The 12,299-nt window shown below is 32.3% G+C and overlaps 2 protein-coding genes across 2 annotated transcripts; one reads left to right on the top strand and one right to left on the bottom strand.

Moving 5' to 3' along the window:
- Positions 1-1,205: 1,205 nt before the first annotated feature.
- On the bottom strand, positions 1,206-3,176 carry LOC123679891 (RPII140-upstream gene protein). The gene is made up of 5 exons (XM_045617443.1): positions 2,921-3,176; positions 2,679-2,844; positions 2,533-2,621; positions 2,343-2,476; positions 1,206-1,468 (listed from the first exon to the last, which is right to left on the bottom strand). Exons 1-5 carry the CDS (start codon positions 3,076-3,078, stop codon positions 1,260-1,262), a joined length of 756 nt encoding a protein of 251 aa, XP_045473399.1. The 5' UTR covers positions 3,079-3,176; the 3' UTR covers positions 1,206-1,259.
- Positions 3,177-3,320: 144 nt separating this feature from the next.
- LOC123679883 (glucoside xylosyltransferase 1) lies at positions 3,321-7,963 on the top strand. The gene is made up of 7 exons (XM_045617430.1): positions 3,321-3,631; positions 3,679-3,826; positions 3,881-4,012; positions 4,069-4,261; positions 4,314-4,463; positions 6,927-7,099; positions 7,708-7,963. The coding sequence occupies exons 1-7, from the start codon at positions 3,477-3,479 to the stop codon at positions 7,840-7,842; spliced, it is 1,086 nt and encodes a 361-aa protein (XP_045473386.1). The 5' UTR covers positions 3,321-3,476; the 3' UTR covers positions 7,843-7,963.
- The last annotated feature ends 4,336 nt before the right edge of the window (positions 7,964-12,299 follow it).

Raw genomic sequence — 12,299 nt, 5'->3', positions numbered from 1 at the left:
CACAAAATTTTAATTATCAATGTTGACGATTTTCTAGAAACCTGATTCCAGCAAAGGACCACACCGCATCGAAGGAAATTTGGCTTTTGATGAATTTGCTAGAATTTTTTTTGTTTCAGAACTCGTGATGCTGATCAAAAGTCTTCATTGCATCACTGTATATTATATATATCGAAATTAATATCCCACAAAATATCTGAAAATGAATAAAATTTCATCACTCAATTTTTTGGAAATCATTGAACAACTTTATATTTTCAAATTGAATTCAGAGTGGTGATGCAATGAAGACATTTAATCAGCATCAAGAGTTCTATAACATATAAAAAATTCTAGCGAATTTACCAAAAGCCAATTTTCGTTTGATGTGGTGCGTGATCCTTTTATTTATTTTCTCCAATCGAAACAAGTCTTTGTTGTTCACTGGGTAAAACGATTCAGTGTATTATTTTCCTTTAAATGCATCTCACTCTTTTTGACTCGTTTTCCTTCCAAAAGTTGATGAAAAATAAGTTCTGTACAAAGAAATGATTGAGGTTAGTTTAGCAAAATTAAGGAATGAGAACATTAATAACGATATCTGGAGGTAAGTAAGATGCTTATACTTATAACAGAAGTCAGAGTGAAAAGCGCACTTTTTATATTTTAGAAAATGAGAATTTTTAGAAATTCCATGTTAATCTGAACACACGAATGAGAAAAGGGAATTCAAGTATTGTACCTGATTCAATTTAAAATGATCTTCGTTGACAGTATATCTTCATTCTTGCGTTTCCATAGAAAAAACTTCTCAAAAGCCCAATTTCATTGGTCTACAAAGCAAGGTGTGGGCAAAGTACCATGTGGAATAATATTTTTCACAGTATGAGCAATACATAGTTTTGAAATTGAGTATCCTATGAAGAATATGCTACTTTCCATAGCAGTTGTAGGAAAAATTATTTTACCAAATTTTCTATGCTTCAAACTGTTTATATGAATTATATCCTGGCTCACAATTTCAAGAATTGGCAAGATTCACACTAAAAAATGTAAAGTTATCTTAGATCGAATAAATACTATCTATTTAGACTTGATGAATTTTTGTAACAGGGACTCATATGTTGAACGTAATAGGACTGATCCCTCTGCTTTTGACAATTTATGATTAATAACAACAGAGTTGGAGCTTTCTACTCAAGATGTAATAAATTAAATAATAAAACTTGCATTATAATTCATTATATTTACAATAATTTACACCTAATGATAAATTACGATTAAATTTTATTCTCTGAAACTAGCTTTTCCCTATGTGCCTTAATCAAGGCATCATCTTCTTCTTCTTTTAGTCTCATTCCTTCTTTGATCAAGTTTTTCCTAACTTTTCCTACATCAGCTTGATATTTCCGCAATTCACTCATTGTTAATCCATTCATTTTTAGTAAACCATAAGATATTGACCCTGAGAAGAGACCCAATACACTACCTATAAAAAATGTTAAATTTCAATCAACAAACATCAAATGATGTTTCTCTTCATTGAAAGAGAAAAAAAGTAGTCAGAAAAATATATTGAATTAAATAGGTAGGTACTATAGATTATCTTAAAAATTATGAAATCTCGAAACAAAGAATTACCTATAGCTTACTATAACTATAAGCTTACTTTATAATCAGAAAAAACAAATTCATGATCAATAAATTATTATAATCTCATAAATCAAGGCAAATTTTTGTAATCATGTAAAATAGACTCTCAAAAGACATATAATTTTCTTGATAATCAAAATTGATTCCTCGCTTATCACTTGGTGAAACATAATTTCAATATTAATGAAAGAAAAAATAAGACTTTATGTTTCACTACTTTTTTCACATAAATTGTGGAACTTACAGTCAAGTGTTTTTATATTTTCTGTTATTAATATAATTTTCTATGTCAAATTGGAAGCTAAGTTGCCAGATTGAAAAAAGTGTTTATTCAAAGATAATTCTGTAATAGCTTGAATGTGATAGTTGACTCTGAGTGATTTAAACTTTAACACTTGGTCAAAAGACTTAGTATTCTTATCGGATACAGAATTTGCCTAATGCTGAAATTTGTAATAATAATAAAACCTATTATTATAACTGTTGCGACTGATGGCAGGAATTTGTGAAACATTTCTTACTTTACTTCAAATCCTTGATTAATTTTTTTATCTGGAAGCGTAGCTGCCATTTACATGTAGCAGATTCGAGAGTATCAAGTTCATATGCATATTCTACATGTTTACTGAAATTTTTAGTACAATAATTTTGTTATGTTAATAAAATTTCATAAAATAAAAATTGTAGTGAAATAATGAACAGTATCTTACCTAATAGCCCTCCAACAATCCATCCTCTTGGTCCCATTTGCCATTTGTATAAAGTACCTGTAAGTGCTCCTCCCACAATATATTCACGAATGCCACTTTTTCCCCTATAAACCGACACCATTGTTGAAATTCCCCTATAAATGAAAATATAGTTTTAGTATAGCCCAAATTCATTTTTAGTACAACGTACACAAAAGATGTAGTGAATAAACTGACCCGCCAGCCCCACTTCCAAGCTCCTTTACCAAAGCTTTTTGTCACAGCATCTTGGAGCTTCCTCTGCAATATTTAGAAATATCGCATTAATATAGAGAATACCAAGTAGAGCAGTCTTACTTTTGCTTCAAAATGAGAACTAAATGATGTTGCCGTGTTATGTCTCATGAAATCAGTGTAGGCAGTCCTACTATTCATAACACCTCCATAAATTAAGCCTGCAAAACCGCTCACCATAGCTGTTTGACTAACAACAGTTAGTTCATTACTCATATCTCCAAATTCACTGGAATGAGAAATTCGAAAAAATATTCGGCAAATATATATTAAATTTATTCGTCATCATAATACCGATATCTTACTCAATCTCAAACATTTTTTGCAATCTTTGCCATCCATCAGAGGTTTGTTCTTCTACAACACCAACCTCAACTTTATCGAAGTCATTCTCTGAAGTTAATGGAAATAGTGCACCCAACATGATGCCTGGAGATTTGTACTTATTCAAATATTTAATCATTTCTAAAAGAAAGATTTTTCCAATTTCCTAATATAAAATAAAAATGTTTACTTCGGCAAGGCCAGCGCCAAACCAAACTTTATCTATGATTAGAGCATAGACAAATAATAATAATAATCCTTTCTCTATGGATTAGAGAGAATATTTATTATCTATGAGTCTATGACTGAAAAAAAGACAAAGGCAAGCAAGGCCATCCAGATAAAACTTTGTCTGTAGACCTGTCTGTAGTAGTTCTGAAATGATAATAATAAAAAGTTAAATAAACGATTAGTTCAGTTCGGAACTACTCAGGTTTTTGTATTCTTGAGTTCCTGACTTTAAAAAAAAACCTGGGAAGGGAAAAATATAACTTATGATATGTTTTTCCATCATGTTAATGACACACTTTTTTCAATATGAGAATAAAAAAGAGCGATCAACTAAAGTTAAAAACTTTTCTGAAACTATTTTTCCTTTGCCTAGCTGTGTTCATTTTGTTATTCCTGTATTTAATTTGGAACCTTAGTCCTATAACTGAAAATATAGTCACTGAGCCTGTTGTCTTCAAAAGGTAATACCGGTAATTTTGCAATTTTTGAATAATGGCCATTTTTTTAGACACGATGTTGTTGTTGCTGTTGTTGCCTGTGGTGACCGCTTCGAAGAAACAATGACAATGTTAAAATCAGCACTAATGTTTACAACAATTCATATAAATTTTTTGGTTGTCTCAGATGATAAATTAATCGATAGATTTAAAGAAAAGGTAAAACGGACATGCTAGACTGATCGAATTATTATTAAAAATATATTATTTCAGTTAGGACAATGGAAAACTCTAACTAAAAATCGTTTCAGTTACAAAGTATTACCTTTAACATTTCCAGTTGATGAAGCTGAGGAATGGAAAAAATTATTCAAATTGTGTGCATCTCAGAGACTGTTTTTACCAGTAAAATCTTATATAATTGAACTTATTTACAAACATCTTATATTTATGTTTTTTAGGAACTCTTGAAAGATGTTGATTCCCTTTTATATATGGACACTGATACTTTGTTCCTTACACCTGTTGAAGATGTTTGGGATCATTTTTATAAAATGAATTCTAGTCAAATGGCAGCTCTGGCTCCTGAACATGAAGAGCCTAATGTAGCTTGGTACAATAGATTTGCTAAGCACCCTTATTATGGAAAATTAGGTATAATGTTTCTACACCAAATTTGCCTTTTCAAAATGCTATAATTTTTTAGGAGTAAATTCAGGAGTTATGCTTATGAATTTAACAAAAATGAGAGCATTTCGATGGAGTGAATATGTAGTTCCAATTTATAAAAAGTTCAAACTAAAAATTACATGGGGCGATCAAGACATAATAAATATCATATTCCATTATCATCCAGGTAAAAATATTGTGTTATTATCATTATGAATTGTATTTAAAACTGAATATTGATTTATTTTTCAATATTGAAAAGATTTAAAACAATTTTTGTGTAAAATGTTGGTGCAACATAAAAATCTGCTATATTTATTTGGAATTGATAAAAAGGAATTCAAAGTGAGGATCAATACATTGATTTTGTACAAATTTAATTTTACTATCATTTCAATTAATTTTACAATTACAATTTTCCATACACTTTACGCATTGAACAACGTTCGGATTATAGATATCATTCAAGACGATTCCTATAATCCAAATGATTTGATAAAGCGAACGGGTGCTGCCAACTTTCTGTTCCGATTATCCAGACATTACTGTATTCTGATTCTGCTGATGCAATACACAAGAAAATTTGCTTAGAGCTTCAAAGTATTCTACATCTAACTGCAAGATTTCATCTCAATCGAATTATCAGTAAATCAAAATTTCGAACAGAACTTTCTAAGTTCTTCCTTTCGATTGTTATCGTTTTTACAGACCAAACTGCACGGAGGGGCAGATTTGAATTTAACCGGGTATTCATCATCAGAGAGATGAACCACATCGTTTAATATTATTCCGCCCGAAATTAGAAAGATCTGTATTTTTCTAATTTCAAGACATTGTGACTGAATGATATTGCGCTTATTCGGGGAACGAGCACTCATAAATTAGTTATGCCTTTGATCATCGTAGATTAACTGTATTCTATAATTTCACTTTTGAACAATGTTCTCATGAAAATGAATGCTTCATAATAATTACTTTCAAGATGAAGAAACTACTATTTTTGGATCATTTTTTTATTTTAGGCCTTATATAATGGTGATATATTTGCCTGTATGTTTCGTTTGAAAATGCTATCACTACCCAGGACATCCAAGATCGTACCACATTTATATATAACCCATTAAAAAAAAAATATACTCCTTTCTCCTTGTAGACCTGCTTCAAGGCAATATGAAAATGAGTGTGTCTTTCGCCAACTTGACCATGGAGGTAAACTCTAAGTACATTGAGAGGATGCATAATTGTCGACACTAATGTACCCTGTAATGAATCTAAGACCACTCGAGATGCTGACATTATAACAGCAGGTCCATACCGCTTTTTTTCTTGGTTCTGAAACGAATAAAAGCAAAGATAACTTCAATAAATCATATTCTGAAAAAACATGATATGAGAAAGTTTGTGATTTTGTAATTTAGAGAAGTATATTTTCTGTATTATTCTTATCATATTTAGCATTCACTGATTGTTCATTCCAAAAGAAAAAATTATCGCCAATTGTTAAATGCATAATTCTTTTCATATAAACTTTTTCCTCATATTTTTCTTATTTCAATATTAACCATTTGTTTCTTATAAAAAAAATATGACCTGTGCATCAATATTGAAGGAGTCTTGGTAACATATAGTTTTTCCTACAAATGCAGAAAAGCTTGTAAATCATAAAAAACTCAAATGTCTGTTTTTTTTTTTGAAGATCGTATCGGCTTTTCATATTTGATTGTTTTCGATTTGTTTTCACAATTAAGGAAATGAAAAAAGAAAGATACATTACGAATGATACCACATTACGATTTCATTCCTAAACGTGGAGTGAAACAAAATATTTTAATATTGCTGTAGGCAGCGTGGGTGCGATCTTCAATGATAATAGTGATGGCGTACAGATATTTAACTACCATGAAATATGATTTTAGTTGTTTATTGATCATAAAAAAAATCTCTTTACCAAAGTTACAATTGAAATTATACTCACCAAAATCTTCTCTTTTTCTAATAACAAGGATAAAAATATAATACTGCCAAACATATTCCTCAAATAAACTACTTCAAAACCTCTATATAGCTCTCTCAAGCCATGTTCCACAAATAATGAATTAAAACAGTGCCATGTGTTTTTGTATGTTTGGTTGAAACGTTTATCAGCTAATAACACTTGCACTCTTTCAAATGGCATCAAAAAGGAATCTAATGATCCTAAGAACGATCCTGCATACATTTTGGCTCTGGTTTTAGGATGGTCTTTGAATGTTATATTAATATTTTGATGTACTATGTAAGTTGCAGTAATTGATGAACATCTTTGAATGATTTGTGGTAATACTCCTCTGTACATCGTAAACAACCCTTCTCGTACTGTGTAAAATGTAACTTTTTTTGCACTTTGTCCGGATAACATTTGTCGCAGACTAATTTTTGTGAGTGGGTAAATCCATACAACTCCTGTTATGATAGCTAGTTGATGACATATAAGATCTTTCTGTCTTTGAGGCCAAATATACCATATGTCCATAGGTGCCATTTTTATCGAAGATTTTGATGTCTCTTGTCAAAATATATTATTTTCATCAATAATTTGTGAATTTTCGAGTTCTATGATTTGAGGAATTAACATAAAATATTGATGATTTATACATTCTCTTACTTTCAGGAAAATTATACATTTACCCTTGTCGATATAACTTTCGACCAGATCATTGCATGTACAACAGTGTGTGTAAATCAGCAGAAAAAAAAGGAGTTGCAGTACTGCATGGTTCAAGAGGATTTTTCCATTCCGACAAACAACCTGTATTCAAAGCAATTTATCAAGCTGTAGAAGAGGTAAGTCCAGAAATATTATCCTTCAGGGTAAAAAGAAAAAAATAATTTTTGCTGAGATATGTTACTTTTAATTTAATTAATCAGAATGAATTTCCGTGAATTAGAGACCAAAACATATGATGCAAACTGATATCAGTTTATTGGTTCATAGTACTCCAAACAAGCCTTCAGAAGATCAATGCAGAACATTTGATTTTTTACTAAATGCTTAAAGTTTATGATCATCGCTAATAGAGTAAGTTATTGAATCTTGCATATATGCAACCATATTGCATATATGGTTCATAAGGTGCCAGAACAAAATTTATTTATCAATTTAAAAGTTTAACCAACAATTACTACCAATTCAAGTCCTACCTCTTCGTTTGAATCCCAATGCATGCTTGCAATTTTTAGAAAAAATCTCGCAATTTAGCTAGAAGAATAATCTAATTTTATTCAGAAAAAGAGTCAGGCTTAACTATAATAGAAGTAAAAAGCTAAAAAAAAATCTTCAGTTAAATCGATATGTAAAAACTTGACATTGTTTATTGCATACCTATATTATTATTATCTATATCAAATAAACCTACTTGGAGGAATGATATTCTCATTAAACATTTTTTCAGTTCAACTTGGGTACTGATTCTAAACAAATCTTTCTTCAGAGTGTTGAGACTTACTTGGAAGAAAAAAAAAATACTAACTGTGGACATGTAAGAGATATATTTTTAAAAAATTTGAAAAATTATATCGAAGAGTAAGTTCACAGACCAATAATGCAATTTGCTCTTGTGATAATTTTTATTTTGTATTTTAGAATTATACATTTTTACAAAGCATTTGCTATTTATTATACAATATATTCAAGTAATAATAATTTAATGAGTTGTTTCATTGTAAATCAAGTAAAAAACTGCAATTTTTTACCTGATTGATTCTCCACAAAATCAATAATTAACAAACAGCCTAATCTATAATAATTAACAGAACGCCTATCTATAAAAAAGAAATTCAAGAAGTAATGATATTAAATAAGTACGACTTAAATCTGTTTATCAACAGAACTCGAATAGAATGAGTACTGCAGTATTGCTACCTTGGGACTGTAATAGGGAAAGTGAGGGACGTATTTAACAAAATGAGTGCCATCTTGAAAAGCCACAACATATCCCTTGAAATGAATATAAGACACCTAAGATGCTATGTCTTCTCTGTATTTTTATGCTCAGAATATCATAACACATATCACATAACAAAAATTAAGGTATACGTATATAAAGAATTAAGGAAGATCTAGAAATCATATGCAGCATTAAGAAGAAAGAGTCCAATACCTGAATCATCTCATGAGAATTAAAAAAGTGAGTAAGAAAGAAAGTGATGGGTCAAAGAGGATCCGGAAGCAGAAGAATACCATGGTTACAAAACCAGAGAACTTTAGAATATTAATAAGAGGAACGGAAATCGCCTTGTAACTGATGCATTTGGATTCCAACATTCGTCACTCCTTGTCTGACAGGACACTAGCAGAAGCGTAACATAATTTCATTTATTTAAAAATTATCAATTAATCCTCAGAAATAGTTTACAATCTGATTTATTTATGAAAAATTTTTTCGCGCATCAAAAAGGTCAATGTTTTATTTTTTCAGTTTAATGATTTAGCTATTGTAAAGTTATGAAAAAAGGATTCCTGATGAAACATTCAACAATCAAATCAAGATTCTGCACGCCTATGGATTCGAAGTAGCCGAAGCTAGCTCGATTGTGATTGGCGACACTAAACTTCCATCTCTCTTGTATTCGGGATCGAGCACAAATGTTTACTTTTCGTTCCTTCTATCTATATTCTAAGCTGAGAACCTAGTTTGGGAAAACCTCAGCGGAACTATTTCCAGCTTACAACCAAAGTTATAATTGCCAACATCATCCAAAACAAATAGACAGATTAGACATATTAACATCGCACTTTGCCCTACAGATTTATTGCGCTACCTCACACTGTTTATCAGTCAGGCAGCATAGTTACAATAGACATAACTACCTCCTTAGGTGCTACATCCATCACTTGTTCCAGTTTTAAGAACCGCAAGCCAAAATGTTTTAGCTTTTTCTCATGGGTAACTTCACAGAAGCTTCTTGTCACAAGCTATAGGAAGACTGGTACCTTTCCTATGTTCCGCAGATGTTAATTCAAAAGACATTTCCCCTTGAGTACACCCGTCAATTTCTACAGTTCTAGTTTACTGAGTAAGTTAACCTCGAATAGGAGAGGAATAATCTAGCCTGCCTTAGTCCACTGATCATTCACCAGGACGCAAACTTTCTCTTTTGTTCCCATTCCGTAATGTCCATCAACTGATGGCAGACTGGCTGGGAAACCGAGAAAGACTGTTTCAATCTTAGAATATAGATAGATTATTAATGTTCAAAGGTTTGAATGGAGGAAGTTCTATCTTCTGTCACTAGATGATCTGGCATTTCGTTACCGTGCACCCGAGAGTGACCAGGCACCCAAAATAGGTTGAGTGACATTTTTAATTTCTAGACTAGCTTTGGGTGGAACAAGCTTTAGTAGTAGTCTGTTTTGCTGTCAGATACTATGTATGTATATTCTCTTTTCCTAGTATTTGCATTCCGCACGATGCGGAATACACTTTCTTATTACAAGGATTTCTGCCTGGAATAATGAGGAACAGTCATAATTGCCAACATCCAAAACCGATAGGTACCTAAATGATAACAATCGAAGATGTTTTACTAGTGAAACATCTTTGATAATAGAAAATGTCATTCATTCATTACGTCTCCCCATAAAATTTAAAAATATTTTTTGAGTGACAGATCACATTGACAAGAAATTTGATAGAAATAAAAAGAAAATGTCTGCCATGCATTTTTTATATGAAGAAAAATCCTCTGGTTGATGAGAAAGAATTTATATGTGGATGGGCAGCTGCTGCTACAAACATTATTTTAACTTATCCTATTCAGAAAATAAGTGCTGTTCAAGTTATAAACCATGAAAATATAAAATCAGCAAGTAAGCATATAGTTGAAGGGGGACATCTGAGTACAATATATAGAGGAATTTTACCCCCTTTGTGTCAAAAGTCTGTATCAATTTCGTGTATGTTTGGTTTTTATAATAACCTCTATAATTATTTATCGAAAACAAATGTAAAATATGCTAGATATCTTAGTGGACTTGCTTCAGGCACAATGGAATCGACTATAATGCCATTCGAAAGGATGCAAAGCATATTGATAAATCCGAAATTCAACAAAAAATACAAAAATATGGCTGATGTGATGATTAAATTGAAACAAGAATATGGATTCAAAGAATACTACAGAGGATTCAGCCTAATTTTCTTCAGAAACGTACTAGGAAATATATGCTTCTTCACGTTGAAACATGAAAGTGATTTTTATATTTCTGAAAACTACAAGTCTTCCCTAATCCAGAATGTTTTTCGGTTCATCCATGGTGGTATAATCGGAGCATTTTTATCAACAATATTTTACCCATTGACTGTTCTGAAATTTGAATTGCAAAAAGAAGTGGGAACAGTGCATTTTTCACCTCTGAAAGCAATCAAAAAAATTTATCTTGATGAGAAAAAATTGAGACATTTCTATCGAGGGGGATTAATGAATGGCACAAGATCATTTCTCTCTTGGGGTATAATCAATAGTTCGTATGATATTTACACAAAATTGTTCTATGAATAGATTCATATGTTTTTAAATAAAACTTATAAGATCTATTGGACATGCACTATTTTTTATCAGGTAAGAAATAATTCGTTTTTTTGTAAAAGGTTTTGGCGAAGCGTTCTCAAGACAATATTACTGATGGAATCGACAGTTTAGCACTTAGTGATCTCTGCTAAATACATCTTCCATCTCAATAGAGGAGCTTTGTAAATTTGCCGTTGGGTTTATATCTCAAGCGGTGCTGATTAGCGAGGGATGAGTACAGTGACTTTATATACTAGTAAATAAAGACACTGTAGGGATGCGTACAGTGGCTTTATTTATATATTAGTATATAATGTCACTGTAGGGATGCGCAATCCACGACGCCATCTCTCGGGCAAGCAAACAGTTACTAGAATAGCTCTTGGGAATTTAGACGCTATGGAGCGTTTATCGAGACCGGATCGCGCGTTGTAATTCCGTGACTTAGCGCGAAGCTTTCCTCTCAGTTAAAAATGGGTAAAACAGTTTGAGGAGACCGGTTCGACACTAGATAAAACGATACCCGGAATAACGGAAGAGAACTTGAAACGGGTTAATCAGTCGTTCGTGATGATCCCTACCTCACCTGTAAGTGCTTTGATTGTGCATAAATCACCGCTTCATCTAAAGCTGTACCCGACGTACCCGTATAAAATTCAATTTGCACGAATTGAGACCCCAAGATGCCGTTCAGAGGTTAGAATTTGTAAATCAGGCAATGGGAGTGCTTACAAATAAAAAATAACTTAACATTAATGGACTACGTAGGTTGAGGTTCCCATATTCTCGTCTGCTGATTACTGTTACCAATTCTTCTCAGTTTTCCTGATAACCCTTTCACATATGGGATGACCGTGGTTATCGTTTCTGTTTACTCGGTTCGTGTTTCTGGTCGGGGCTCCGTGCTATCCCTTGGCGATTTCTAGTGTCTTCTTGGGGTAGCCGTTCTTCTCGAGAATTTCTGTGATCCGTTTGAATTCTTCTTTCTTATCGTTCAGACTAGAGCATATTTGAGTTGCTCTGTCATAGAGGCATCTGGCTACTCCCATTTTGGTGTTGAGGTTATGATTTAGACTCGAAGTGAAGATACTGACCTGTGTTTGTTGGCTTCCTATAAGGAGGAATTCCTTCCCATTTGTCTAGCCAGGAATGGGAGTTGGTTATTTTCCTCAATTTCCATCGTGAATTTTATGGATTCCTCTATGTTATTGAGGTGTTCTAGGAATTCAGTGATGGTCTATTTCCATGAGGCCATAATTTCGGTTTCAACACATATTGATCTAGTGCTCTTCCTTCGAAATCTTCCATATATATGTCTGCCAGTACTGGGGACAACGGCGAACCCATAGCCATTCCGAATTCTTGTTAGTAGAAGATGTTATCTACCTGGAAGTATGTGGTCTTGATGCAGACGAAGAGCATATCCATAATTGCGTTTATGCTCAGTGCTCAGCTAACGTTTGATCCTCCTCGA

The sequence above is a fragment of the Harmonia axyridis genome, chromosome 5 (assembly GCF_914767665.1).
Source record: "Harmonia axyridis chromosome 5, icHarAxyr1.1, whole genome shotgun sequence".
Lineage (NCBI taxonomy): Eukaryota > Metazoa > Arthropoda > Insecta > Coleoptera > Coccinellidae > Harmonia > Harmonia axyridis.
Note: the sequence above shows the minus strand (reverse complement) of the source record. Positions and strands in the feature narration are given on the sequence as shown.

Excerpts from the sequence above, each read along its gene's own strand:
- LOC123679891 (XM_045617443.1), bottom strand. The coding sequence starts at position 3,078 with ATGATTAAATATTTGAATAAGTACAAATCTCCAGGCATCATGTTGGGT. Across the intron at positions 2,845-2,920 it reads CAAAAAATGTTTGAGATTGA|TGAATTTGGAGATATGAGTA; the intron begins GTAAGATATCGG and ends TTCTCATTCCAG. Across the intron at positions 2,477-2,532 it reads TTATTCACTACATCTTTTGT|GGGAATTTCAACAATGGTGT; the intron begins GTACGTTGTACT and ends TTTCATTTATAG.
- LOC123679883 (XM_045617430.1), top strand. The coding sequence starts at position 3,477 with ATGAGAATAAAAAAGAGCGATCAACTAAAGTTAAAAACTTTTCTGAAA. Across the intron at positions 3,632-3,678 it reads GAGCCTGTTGTCTTCAAAAG|ACACGATGTTGTTGTTGCTG; the intron begins GTAATACCGGTA and ends CCATTTTTTTAG. Across the intron at positions 4,262-4,313 it reads CCCTTATTATGGAAAATTAG|GAGTAAATTCAGGAGTTATG; the intron begins GTATAATGTTTC and ends ATAATTTTTTAG.